Below are 14607 nucleotides of genomic sequence, written 5' to 3' on the forward strand. Positions count from 1 at the left end.
TATGATGTTAAGGAATTAAATTTTGGATAACTTGTTACAAAGCAATAGATAAACATGTGTTATTAGATATTGCTACGCCTTTGGCATATGAACTATACCATTTTGTTGCTGACCCAGTGACAGGAGTTTCTGTTTCCTGTTTCCTTAGTAATAGCACTACTAACCCTAAGCTTTTATAGAGTAACAGATAGGAAATGGTATCTTACCAGGGCCTTAGTTCTTTCATATGAAGGTGTTCTTTTGCTATGTCATCTTATTTTCTACTAAGAGTACCTACCATACAAGGGCGGTGTCTTAGTGAGGGTTTTTTTTATTGCTGTGAAGAGACACCACGACCATGGAAACTCTTATAAGGGAAAACATTTAATCGGGATGGTTTGCAGTTTCAGAGGTTTAGTTCAGTATCATTGTGGTGGGATGTGGCAGCATGAAGCAGACATGGTTCTAGAAAAGGAGCTGAGAGTTCTACATCTTGATCTACAGACAACAGAAAGTGAACTGTCTCCCACATTAAGCATACCTTTAAGCAAAGGAGACCTCAAAACCTACCCACACAGTGGCACACTTCCTCCAACAAGGCCGCACCTACTCCAGCAAAGCCACATCTCCTAGTGTCTCTCCCTACTAGGTATAAAGGCCAATTACATTCAAAGTATGACAAACAGCCTTCTATTGCTCAGCATAAACAGCTAAAATTTGCAATTCTTACAATTCTCTTTCTGTGGTTCAATTGTAGTTTAAAGCTGTCACCTAATGGTAAATACACCAAGAAGTGTCACTCAATGAAACAATATTGGGGGGTGTCTTAGTTAGGGTTTTTATTGCTATAAAAAGACACCATGACCACAGCAGCTCTTACAAAGAAAATAATTGATCAGGGTGGCTCATTTACAGCTATAGATGTTCAGTCCATTATCATCATGACAGAGAACATGGTGGCATGTAGGCAGACATGATGCTGGAGTAGTAGATTAGAGTCCTACATCTTGCAAGCAACAGGAAATTGTCTCACTGAGTGACACTAAAGCAAAAGAGGCCTCAAAACCCTCTACCACAGAGACACATTCCCTCCAACAAGACCACACCTCCTGATAGTGCTACTCTCTACAAGATTATTGGGGCCAATTACATTCAAACTACCACACGTGGTGTGGCTTTTTAAGAGGGTAAGCCTGAAGGAAATAATCAGTTCATGAAGCACAACCTCCTGCAAGGGACTAAAGTAACTCTTGTGAATCAAATGACTTCTCGGGAAAGCAGCTTAGTATTAATCAAATGGTACTTCTGTGAGCAATTATGTCCTTTTCTGTTTCTTTTCCATGTTCTGTTTCTTTACCATGATATCATGTTGCAATATGCCTGGTGCTGTGCTGTTAGACTTGCTAAACAACTTCCTTTCTAAAAATAAAGTACCAAGTTCACGTACATTGTTATAGCAATATACAAACAAAGAGCCAGCTCTCTGGAGAATATAATGGAATGTGACCCCTTCCTATGTCCATAGGTTCCACTGTCATCACAGCTTGAATAGAAGATCCAGAATTAATCATTATTATACCCTTAATGCCTAATTCAGTGGCCACAAGCCATCAGATAGATGTTGATGTGACTGGAGCATAGTCACAATCAGCCACTTCCTGCAGCCAGTTTTGACTCAAAATAACTTTAGCCAGCCTGTCCTCTGTTATGAGTCAGAGGTCACTCAGACATTCACCATGAACATTAATACATTTTAATAAGAAGAGGCTTTTTATTAAATACTGGTACTTGGACCGATTGGGGTCTGTACTTGAGAGTGCTCCCAAGATACAGCACCTAACCATATCAGCCTGGGCATATAATGGCAAAGCCCACAAGATTACATGTGTAGGCAGGGTCTCATTTTAACATATATGCCTTATGAGATTTTTGTTGTTGTTGTTGTTTACTCATGTTTTGAACAAAGTAAGCAAGTTTGATTACCAAAGAAGAAACAGCTGTTAATCTCTCTCTCTCTCTCTTTCTCTCTCTGTATTAGTGGGGGAGACAGTAAGTCTGAAGTGCCCTCATGAAAAGCATAAAATTAGGGGATGTACCTTGTTATGCAAGCTCCTGTAATCTAAGGAACTTTTTTTTTCTTACTTTACATATCGATCCCAGTTCTTTCTCCGCCTCCCTCCCTCTCTTCCACCCTCCCATCCCATCCCCCCAACTCCACATGTAGGGTGATGCCTTCCAGGAGGGGTCATCTAAATCTGTCAAGTCATTTGGACTAGGTACTAGGCCCTCCCTCCTGCCTCTAGGTTAAGGGAATATCCCTCCATGGGGAAGGTGGTCCTAAAGTCCTTTCATGCACCCGGAATACATCCTGGTTCCACTGTCCAAGGTCTCTTAGACTGCCCATGCCTTCTAACTGAGACCCATGTTCAGGGGGGTCTGAGTCAGACCAATGCTGGATTCCCAGCTATCAGTCTGGGGGCCCATTAGCTCCTCCTTGTTTGGGTCAGCTGTCTCTGTGGGTTTCTGTAATCTGGTCTTGTCCTCCTTCTCTGCAGCTGGATTCCAGTTTGGTTCAGTGTTTAGCTGTGGGTGTCTGCTTCTGTTTCCACAGCTACTAGATGAGGGCTCCATGATGATCTCATGAGGGAAGGGCATTTAAGGTAGCCTTTCCACTGTTGCTCAAATTGTTAGTTGGGGTCAGTCTTGTAGGTCTCTGGACATTTCTCTAGAGTCAGTTTTCTCTTCAAACCTGTAATGGCTCCCTCTTTTATTCTCTCTTCTCTCTCTCTCTCTCTCTCTCTCTCTCTCTCTCTCTCTCTCTCTCTCTCTCTCATCTATTCCTCCCCTGACTCAATCTTCCTAGTCCCACATGCTTTCCTCTCCTCCCATTCTCTTTCTCCTAGCCCCCTTTCCACTCACTGCTCCCTCACTCCCAATATGCTCAGGAGATCTTGTTCCTTTCCCCTTCTGTGAGGGACTTTATATGAATCTCTTAGAATACTCCTTGTATCCTAGTTTCTCTAGCTGTGTGAATTACAGGTTGGTGATCCTTTGCTCTAGGTCTAAAATCCATATATGGGTGAGTACATACCATATTCCTCTTTCTGTGACTGGGTTACCTCATTCAGGATGGTTTCTTCAACTTCCATCCATTTGCCTGCAAATTTCAAGATTCCATTGTTGTTTTCCACAGAGTAGTGTTCCATTGTGTAAATGTGCCACATCTTCTTTATCCATTCTTCAGTTGAGGGGCAACTAGGTTGCTTCCAGGTTCTTGCTATTACAAATAATGCTGCTATGAGTATAGTTGAACACATGTCTTTGTTGCATGAATGTGGATCATTTGGGTATATGCCTAAGAGGGGGATTGCCAGGTCCTGTGGTACACTGATTCTCATTTTCCTAAGGAATTGTCATACTGATCTCCAAAATGGCTGTACAAGTTTGCACTCCCACCAGCAGTGGAGGAGTGTTCCCTTTCTCCACATCCTCTCCAATATAAGTTGTCATTGGTGTTTCTAATTTTAGTCATTCTGGCAGGAGTAAGATGGTATCTCAGAGTTGTTTTGGTTTGCATTTCTCTGATAGCTAAGGATGTTGAGCACTTTCTTTAGTGTCTTTCAGCCTTTTTGATTTCCTCTATAAAGAATTCTTTTCCATTCTGTACCCCATTTTTAATAGGGTTATTTGGTGTTTTGTTGACTAGTTTCTTGAGTTCTTTGTATATTTTGGAGATCAGCCCTCTATCAGATGCAGGATTGTGAAGATCTTTGCCCAGTCTGTGGCCTGCCATTTGGTCTTGTCAACTGTGTCCTTTGCCTTACAGAAGCTTCTCATTTTGAGGAGGTCCCATTTATTAATTGTTGATCTCAGTGTCTGTGCTAATGGAGTTATGTTCAGGTACAGCTGTTAATATTATGACCTACTCTCTTGCAAGAACATCAGATTTTACAAGATCAGTCAATTTCCTCGACATCGGGGGAAAAGGGAAGTGGGTCGCTAGCATACAGGTGTACAAGCTAGGGGCCTGTGTGCTAGAGGCATTTCTGATTTTTGAACTCTAAATCACAGTAAGTTTAAACTTTAAATGGAATGTTAACCGTCACATTCTCCTCTTAACCTCCAAATTCAAACGTGCACTGAGGCACTAAAATGAAAGACTGTAGTCTCTCATAATACCCCGTGATCCTGTTACCAACTTATCTTACAGTTTCTATTGCTGTGATGAAACACTATGACCAAAAAGCAAGCTGGGGAAGAAAGGGTTTATTTGGCTTACACTTCGATATCACTGGTCACCATCAAAAGGACTGGAACTCAAGCAGGGCAGGAACCTGGAGGTAGAAGCTGATGCAGAGGTCATAAAGGGGTGCTACTTACTGGCTTGCTCCCCATGGCTTGCTCAACCTGCTTTCATATAGGACCCAGGACTTCTTTCATATAGAACCCAGGTCTCTTGTGACACCATCCACAAGAGACCAGGCCCTCCCCCATCAAACATGAATTTTTTAATAAAATACCCTATAGGTCTGCTTACAGCTCAATCTTCCGAAGGCATTTTCTTTTGTTTATTTTTCTTTTTTATTTAAATTATAAATAATCCTATCTTATATATCAATCCCACTTCCCTCTCCCTTCCATTCTCCCATGCCCCCCTCCAACTTCCATTCCTTCCCTCTTTTGCTCCATAGAAAAAGTAAGGCCTTCTGTGGGGAATAATCAAAGTCTGTCACATCATTTGGGGCAAGGCCTAGGCCTTCCCCTGTGTGTCTAGGCTGAGAGAGTATCCCTCTACGGGGAAATGTCTCCCAATGTCCATTCGTACCCTAGGTATAAATGCTATTCCATTATTAGTGGCCCCATAGACGGCCCAGGCCTCCTAACTAACATCTACATTCTACATTCAGGAGTTCTGGATGGGTCCTATGCTGGTTTCCCAGCTGTCAGACTGGGATCCATGAGCTCCCCCTTGTTCAGGTCAACTGTTTCTGTGGGTTTCCTCGGCATGGTCTTGACCCCTTTGCTTATCACTCCTTCCTCTCAGCAACTGGATTCCAGGAATTCGGCTTAATGCTTGGCTGTGGGTGTCTGCTTCTGTTTCCACCAGCTACTGGATGAAGGATCTATGATGGCATATAAGGGAGCCATCAATCTCATTATAGGGGAAGGGTGAAGGCATTTTCTTAATTGAGGGTCCTTCCTCTCGAATAACTATAGCTTGTGTCAAGTTGACATAAAACTATCCAGCACCCGTATCAAAAGAAACAACTCTAATGGGTCATGAAAGATCTAACCTGGTTAGTAAGTTGCTTCTGGAGCTCCTCTTACTTGCTAAGCCATAGGATACAATGCAGCTTTGTTAGGACAAAACCATTTCCACTTCCTTGCATTCTGGAATCTCTGAAGAGGGGGAGGAAATGTGAGTTTAGTTTCACTTTCCTGTTCTTGTAAATGTGGGAGATTCTGGGATGAAACTGTACCCACTCTCCTCTGTGATTGGCTCCACACTCTGGGGGGTGGGACAAAAGGCAAATGAATATATATGCAAGTGCTGCTCAACCTCCTTGTTTCTGCTGAAGAAGCAGAGGTTGAGTTCGGAGTGGAGCTCAGCAGCAGCCTAGAGCTATTCCTCTGGTCCCGAGTCGGGAGAACATCCACTGGACGCAGGATTGTCTGGTAATTTGGCATTCATAGCTGGCTTCTCACCCTCAAGTATCCTAGGGAGTCTGTGCATAACAAGACTTGTAGAGACAAATCCTCAGAGCTGGGACCCTCAGTTTGGAAGCTAGGGGGCTTTGATTGGAGGCAGGCAGGGGCTGACTTGCAGATGTTCTTAGGTTATCGAACAAGTTTTGATGGACCTGAAGTAAACGATCAAGTAATTGTTTAAAATTTACCTAGTTATGTGGGTTTGGGTTTTTGTTTGTTTTGAGCACCTCTACCCCCAGAATAGATGCAAGTGAACCTTTCAGGATATATGTTGTGAAATGTCACTATAAAATATATGAAAAATGTTGTACCTCAATCCTAGTATTCTTTATTTTTTCCTGCCTCAATTTCTACCTAGTTCAGCATATTTATTCTAAGCTCCAGTGGAAGCTAGACTAGGGAGAAAGATGCATCTATAAGATACTTCTGCTATTTCTGCTATAACCTGATAGAAAACAATGTTAGGATTTGGTTTTTTTAAGAAAATCTTTTTATTTACTATGTGACAATTTTATACATCTACATAACATCTTTATCATCTTCACCCATTATTCCTCTCTCTCTTCCCACACTTATTCTATCCAGGATCGTTCCTCTTCCCACAGTTGCCCGTTAGTTTTCTCGTCTTTTTTTTTTTTTTTTTTAATACCCTACTGTTTTTAATCAGGTTCACTTCATGTTCTGTCGTGGGGTTATTTACTTGTCATGAGCAATTTTCTAGTGACCACATCGCTAAAGAAAAATGACTCTCTCCCCCACCAGTCTCTAATCCTAGTATCTCCTCAGATAAGGATAAGATTTCATGTGTCCATGGTCTCGATGACACTGAAATATGGACAGATCTTGTGTAATCTCCTGCAGGTAACCTCTGTTCTCACGAGTTCACCAGTGCAAATGCCAAGTAGCATTCAGAAGATTACCCTGCCCCGTCCTCTGGCTCTTCCACAGTGTTTCCTGAAGCTGGTTCGGGTGGGGGGGGGTTGGTAACGATGTCCCTGTTATATTTAGGAATGAGAACTCAAGCATCGTTTATTCTCGTCTCTGACTAGTTATGAGACTGTGCATTAAAACACTACTTACTGCAAAAACAAGACAAATGGGAAAGAAGAAGCAAGTACAACAAAACCCTTGTCTGAGTGAGGTGGAGAGCACCACTAATCTCTGGTATAAAAAGAAATATTGAGAAGGAAATTTGTCAGCATGCCCATTTGTCAAAACAGCAGAAGTAGATGTTGTGGGGAATGATTTAAGAGAGTCCTCTTTAATTTCATGGTTTTTAATGTACAGTTTGCTTGCTTATGAAGAAATGCATCCTTTTGTAATGATGCTATGTTGTATCACTATCAGAAAAGCTGAAGTCTGCTCCCACCCTAACCCTGCCACAAGTAGGTTTATGTGAGGCCTACTGAGAGTAGAACCTGGATGTCTGTCCAGCTTGGAAGATGAGTAACAAAATTCAGAGGAGACCCTGGTATTTTAGTAGGAATTGCCTAGCCAGGAGGCCAGGAGCTGAGCAGCACCCTCACCACCCTGTAGGGTCACCACTTTTCTGAGCATGGGGAGCAGGCTTTAGGCTATGTGGCTGGTGTTGCTTGGTGCTCTGTTTGGTTGTTACCAGTGCTAGACTGAGGGCCTGGCCCTGTCAGTAGCCAGGCTTTCAAGAGCAAACAGAAATAGTTACCTTAAGAAAACATAAAACTTAGAAAATTTTACCAAAAAAATCCATACCAATTTAGGTATTAAAATATCTACTCCCATAGTATTACATAAAAAAATTTATTATCTGCTATCCATGAGTTGTTGTTATAGTTTTGTGTGTGTGTGTATGTGTGTGTGTGTGTGTGTGTGTGTGTGTGTGTGTGTGTGTGTGTAGAGCTTATCACACCTTTATCTTATGGTCTACTTTTGTAAATGTCCCCAAAAGCAAATCAATACCTTAAGAGAACCTTGCCAATATAAATAAGACTAGATTTCAGATTTGTATCAGTGTAGTGAACTTGATGCTACGGATTTTAATAACCTTTAACTATAGCTAACTCAATTATACACATATACATTTTTTTACACTATACTCATCCTCTTTCTTAGTAAAAAACTAAATAATTAAAACAATCATTTTCCTTCAACATTTCTAAAATCATAACAGCATACTTATAACCTATTAAACATTTTTCTCCTACTTCTTCGATCTTTTGTTACTTTTTTAATATTGTAAAACAAAATGATATAAATAAACAACTTTTAGGTAGAAAAGGTATTTAATGCCCTGATGAACTGGGAGAGCTATGAACTGATTGCTTTATCATAGGGTCATAAGCATAACCAGACCAGTTTGTCAGAACAGGCCCCAAAGCTGAGGCTATGTCTCCCCATTGCAGCAATAGAACCCTGAAAGGGACAGACAGCATAACACACAGATACCTTAAACTAAAGGATACATAGCTTGTAACCCAGGAAGACAAGCCAGAATAGGTGTGCGTTTTTAAATTCAAAGACATTGAAGATTTAACTCAGACCATTAATTGACCTTAAGAAAATTCAACAAAGCTGTGGGTGCCTTTCTGGGCAGGGGCTGTGCTCAGTTTCCAGTTTTAGTTATATTTGGGCCATCATTGTCTTTGAGCAGAAACTTTGTCTTATAGGGAATTAACCATGATAGTTCCAGCTGCAATCTGTCTTAGGAAAGTAAAGAACATTATAATGTTTAGCAGACAATTATTAACCCAATGGCCAGCAGCACAGAAAAAATATACATTAACAATTATGAAGGTAAACTCACCTTTCACCAGCAAATCTAAGTCATTTGTCAAAGATTTATTTATGTGATATGAACTAAAAATCATTTAGGCTAATCTAACAGTTTTAATTTATCTTAATGCCCTCTACGAGGCACTTTGGTATCATGCAAGCAGTATATGATAGTAAGCATACATGTAGACATAACACAATATACACATGCATGTAGTCATACATCTAGTGCATTTTAAGAAAACCAAAAAAACTTTGCAGATGTATTTTCTTATCCTTCCAGGTCCCACTGCTTCAGCCCCAAATGAACACACAGATGCTATACTAATTACAAACCTGTTGCCCGATAGCTAGGACTTCTTATTGACTAGCTCTGTCTTAATTATTAACACATAACTACTAATCTATGTGTTTCCACATGGTCTCATCTTACCGGAAAACATCTGGTGCAAACTATCCTCCCAGTATCCACATAGAAACTCTTTCAAGCACTTCCCTGCCTACCTTTCCCAGAATTCCCCTTGTTCTCTAGCACCACTTGCCTAACTGGCCAAACAGTGTCTTATTCATCAACCAATAAGTAAACGTATATACAGAAGCACATCTCCCATTAGAATTATTATTTTGTTAAATTTATCCTGTCAGGTTATTTTTAAAGTCTTCTGCTTCAATTATTTTTTCCAGTATCACTAAGTGAGCTTCAATATTAAATCTATTCTTTAAAAATCTGAATTTTCAGTTGAAGCAAATTGGAAAACTTATGTCTCAGTATGTAGTATCCTAAGCAGGATGATAAACAGGGTGTGGGATGAAGCTGAAAAATAAATCAGTCAACATGAAAACTATTTTCTTGGTTGAAATTTGGATTTGGGTATTTACAGAAATAAGGTTAAAAATCACACATTTGGATGTTCTGGAACATGGAAAGCAAATCATCCAATCAGTAAAACAAACACAGACCCCCCCCCCACCGTTCCCCCGTGATGCCTTTAAGCAGATTTATAGCATGAGAAACTCTATCTCTGTACCATTAGGAAAGGTCCCAGGTCTGGGGTTCAAGAAGCACACTGGGCAGATTGTTGTTTGAGTAACATACTCGATAAAAGGGTTTGAATGCCATAGACAGACAGGCAGACTGTAGCATGTCAGAACCTCTAAGATCAGGCCTGCATGGCAGAGTGGGAAACCCTTCTTATGAGTCTCAGAGAGAGGTATTTCTGTGTCATTTGATTAATGAGAAGCCTATAGTGTATGCTAACAGTCAAGTATCTATGGGTGGGGGGGGGGGGCAAGAATCTAGCGGTAAGGTGATGTAAGTCAAGGAAACCAAATCACTATCATTTCTGAAATGATCATTGTCCAACCAAAATGAGGTGGCCCTGGCTAACACTTTAAATTGCTAGAAATTAGACCCAGGTTTTTGTCCACTCTCCTGAGACCTCTTTACAAGAGCTGGCTCAAGGGTCCTGCAACACTGGCCAATTAGGAAAAACTAAAGATTCAGAGAGGGCACAAAGCTTTCTCAGGACCAACAGTTATATGAGAGCTGAAATCCGGATCCCTGAGATGTGTCCCTATTGAAGTTTAATAAAGACCAAATAGATGTTTGTTTGGGGAGAAATAACTTACAACATAGACAGATGAACACCAGCAGGTCCCTGGTTCCAAGGATGCCTCTGGATGCTCTCCTGTCCCTGTACTGTACTGTCTCAGAGCCCCCTCCTCAGACTTAGCTCCCCCAGGTAATGTCCACCCCTATCCCCACTGCAATGGGCTTGGTCTGTGCCACAGGTGCGGACAAAGTAAATATCTCACTACATGTCCCTTCCCTGCTTTTTCTCTGGCAGCAGAGACAAGCCCTTCTTGAGACGGCACCTGTGGTTTAACCAGCAATAAAAACCCAGTGCACTGACTTCACATCTCCGTGAACTCAAAGCCAAAATAAACAAGTCAAACATAACACTTTAGAGAAACACATATTACGTAGGTCAGGCAAAACTAGCACAGGAGTTATTCCTAGAGTGATTCTCTAACTCACTCCTCAATAAGGAAGCATTGCAATTTTATTCTTGGGGTCCATACACACTCTTATAGGGGTAGGCCAAGTTTTAAACAAGCTCATTTTAGGATTATATTCTCTGAGCATACTCATTCTAAAGTGATGGACAGAAATGCCTCTGAGAATCCCCAGCTTTCACAATAACATTTTAGCTGACAATTAAGAAAAGGATAGATTTCAGGTGTTGCATGCAGAAATCTAACCATGAAGGCACCTGCGTTGCTTAGGCAATAACAGACTGACTTGTCTGGTCTGAGAATCCATACATAGAGGCTAATCTCACATTGCTGCACAGCTTTCAAGTTAACCAAATATTTTTATAAGAATGCCAGTGGCTTTAACTACTTTCCATCTCATGATAGTTTTTTGTGCTCATATTTTACATGAACCCAAGGAACAGAGTCTAGTGGCACCCAAAGTTTGATAGGCAACTTTGCTGATGGCTGATTAGCATAGATTATAAAGAATGATGGACACAGGTGTAGTCAGCCCAAGTAGGGTAAAAGGGAAGCTGTGACCAGGTACAACCGAATTACACTGGGACCTAGAAGTTGAGGCGCCTCTGGTAATGTAGTTTACATAGCACAGAGTCACAGAGCAGGCTAAAAACATAAGATGGATCTTTAAAGAGACAATGGAGATTAAACAATTAAAAGCTCATGTGATTGTCTCAGCCACCTGCAGAAAGAATGGGCCCACTGTGTTCCTTACAGGTGAAATCTAGAGTAGCTAAACTCATAGAGAGTAGTAGGCAAAGAGCTGGGGAGAGGGACATAGGGTGATGTTAGTCAAGGGCACAAAGTCCCAATTGTATAAAGTGAACACAGTGGGAGATCAGATACATAACTACAACCATTAAGGATGGTATGAGGCAATATACTTGAACTTTGCTAAAAATATACATCTTAAATTTCATACAAGCCCTCCTGACTCTCCCTTCTTCCTTTCAGTGCATTTATTTGCTCACAGTCATGGGTCAGCTGTTCTCTTCACCTAAGGATGAACACTGCGAAGATTTGGCCTCCAGCTTTACCCAATATTTTAAGAAGTTTAAGATAGACACAATCATTCCTCAGGAAACCCTGGCTTCAATTAAGTCAAGCCTGGCAGGAGGAAACATTCAGGGGGCAAACTGTTCAATTGCCAATGCATTAAAAGAAATTGATAGTGCCCCACTCAATGTTGCTGTGACCGGGGAGACTGGAGCAGGGAAATCCACCTTCATCAATGTCCTGAGGGGGGTTGGGCATGAAGAAGAAGGTGCAGCTGAAACTGGAGTGGTGGAAACGACCATGAAGAGACATCCATACATACACCCCAATATTCCGAATGTGGTAATTTGGGACCTGCCTGGCATTGGAAGCACAAATTTTCCACCCAAAGACTATCTGGAGAAAATGAAATTCCACGAGTATGACTTCTTCATCATTTTTTCTGCCACACGATTTAAGAAAAATGATATAGACCTCGCCAAAGCAGTCTGCATGATGAAGAAGGATTTCTACTTCGTGAGAAGCAAGGTGGACTGTGACTTACAAAGTGAAAAAGATTGCAAACCACGAACCTTCAACAGAGAGAAAGTCCTGCAGCAAATCCGCAGCAACTGTGCTAAGAACTTTCAGGAGAGTAACATTGAAGAACCACCGATATTCTTGATCTCTAACAAAAATTTATCTGACTTTGATTTTCCAAGCCTGATGGAAAAGGTGGTGAATGCTCTCCCAGTACACAAACGACACAATTTTATGCTTTCCTTGCCTAATATTACAAGTGCAACCATTGAAAGGAAGCGGCAGTTCTTGAAGCAGAGGATTTGGCTTGAAGCCTTTGGGACTGACCTACTGAATATCATCCCTTCACTGTCCTTCTTAATGGACAATGATGTGGAGGTTCTTAAGAAAAGCATCAGCTACTATCGAACTGTGTTTGGAGTGGATGATGTGTCCTTGCAGAGTCTGGCTAAGGACTGGCAAGTGTCAGTGGATCAGCTCAAGGCAAAGATGAAATCACCTAATGTGTTTGAAACTACAAAGAAAGAAGCAATACAAGAAAGGCTTTCAAGATATTATGAGGAGTTCTGTTTGGCTAATGGACATTTAGTTACAAAGAATGTTTATGGTAAAGAATTGTATTGCCTGAAATTGCATTTCCTTGACATGGTGACAGATGATGCTAATGGTCTCCTCAGAGAGATATGTTTAAGAAACAACTTGATTTCTGATTAGTCTGTAGTTGCCAAAAATCAGAATCCATGACAGAAAAATAGGATACTGACATTATAAAACAATATACTGGTTTTATTCAGGCAATCCAGACTTTATCCAACACTAGTGATCATGTATCCACATTAGCTGTAGCAAGATAATCAGATATGTGTAAAAAGGCTGAGAGCTAAAATCTATTCACTTTGAATAAGCCCTCAGATCAATTCATTGCACTTTTATTTGAATTTCTTTAATAAAAATCAATATCCATTTTTAGGTTTAACATTGTGATGGTTAAGTGTCATTGACATACTCAAATCATATAGAAGATGAGTCTCTGGGCTTGCATTTGGGGAAATTATTCTGCTTGTGGAAACTAAGGTGAGAAGCCCTGCCCACTGTGGGTAGTTCCATTCCCTAGCTGGTGATCTCTGACTGTGTATGTGGAGAAAGGCCCTAAGCAGCAGCATATATGCATTCATCCATTGCTCTCTACTTTTCTCCTGAAGGTGGAGTGGCACTAGCTGCCACCAGCTGCTGCTGTGACTTCTTGGTAACATTGGCCTCTATAACCTTGAATTTGATACTGTGTCCCCTGTTGATAGCAATACCCAAAAAGAAACCATAACTTGACTGGAGAGGTGACTCAGTAGATAAAGTAATTGCTTTGTATGTCTGAAGACCTGAGTTCAAATGCCCAGGTGCCACATAAAGCCAACTAAGCATCTGTAATCCACCCACTCCTATGGTGAGATAGGAGGCAGACACAGAGAATCCTGGAAGTTCTGGGCCAGCTAACCTGCCATGAGTATCAGTGAATAAGAGACCCTGTCACAAGCAACTGAAAAGTAAAAACCAACACCCAAGGTTGTACTCTGACCTCTGCATACACACCATGTCATGTTCATGACTGCAATCACATATGCAATTGTACACACACAAAGTTTTTTCACAAGACAAAAAAGGAAGGTAGGTTTGGAGCAGTGGATCAATGGCATATTTGCCTCATAGGCCTGACACCTCAAGAACTCAAAAAAAGGGGGGGGGGTAAAGTGGAGGACTAGAAAGATGGCACAGAGCTTAAGAACAGCAACTGCTCTTACAAAGGACCTGGGTTCCATTCCTCCATAGTACTCACAGTAGCCTATAAACCTGTTGCAGGAGATCTGAAACCCTCCACAGGGAAAAGGCACACATGTGATGAAAAAGTATACATATAAAGCAACATTCAAAAAGAGAAAGAGAGAGAGGTAAAATAACCGAGAGATTGCAATAGGCTTAGTAATAACAGAAATTCCTAAAAATCCCATTTCGTCAGATTCCTCAAGAAAATACTAAAGAAGTTCTCTGATTCTGTTCTAGAACCAATGAACATGAAGAGATTTCTGTACTTTATATTGATAGGTTTTTTAAATGTTGTGATGACTAAATGAGTTATTTACTCCATATCAATACCAAAAGTCATTTAATAAATTTGTTCTGAAAAAAATGACATTTTTTGCTGCTTGACAATAGCAAGAACCCATAATAACTTCACTGTCACTGTCCTTAGTATTACTATTATTGGCTGATTGACTCATTGCCTATTCCATGGCCTATGTTTTATTTACCTTGAAATAAAATACAAATAAACAGTTCCATGTATTTTTAGTAGGACTGAAACAGAGACACATGGGAAAGGGAAAAATTATTCAAGGTAGGAAGTGGTTTCTTAAACTTTAGGCTGCTATATTTCTATAGAGAGGGTGGGCTAAACAATAGAATTTTGTTCTCACACTTCTGCATAGACAGAGAAGGGTAAAGGGCCCATGCTCAAACTACAAGCTGGCCATGTAACCTAAAAGCAAAATAAGTACAGCTCCCTGAACAGCTGGCATCCCATGCCAAGCTCTGAGACCAGCAACACTT

General features: G+C 40.9%; 1 protein-coding gene across 1 annotated transcript; it reads left to right on the forward strand.

Annotated features, from left to right (window-relative positions):
• Nucleotides 1-5550: 5550 nt before the first annotated feature.
• On the forward strand, nt 5551-14335 carry LOC127234035 (interferon-inducible GTPase 1). The gene is made up of 2 exons (XM_051200745.1): nt 5551-5655; nt 11446-14335. The coding sequence occupies exon 2, from the start codon at nt 11467-11469 to the stop codon at nt 12718-12720; it is 1254 nt and encodes a 417-aa protein (XP_051056702.1). The 5' UTR covers nt 5551-5655; nt 11446-11466; the 3' UTR covers nt 12721-14335.
• The last annotated feature ends 272 nt before the right edge of the window (nt 14336-14607 follow it).

Source organism: Phodopus roborovskii, unplaced genomic scaffold (assembly GCF_943737965.1).
Source record: "Phodopus roborovskii unplaced genomic scaffold, PHOROB, whole genome shotgun sequence".
Taxonomy (NCBI): domain Eukaryota; kingdom Metazoa; phylum Chordata; class Mammalia; order Rodentia; family Cricetidae; genus Phodopus; species Phodopus roborovskii.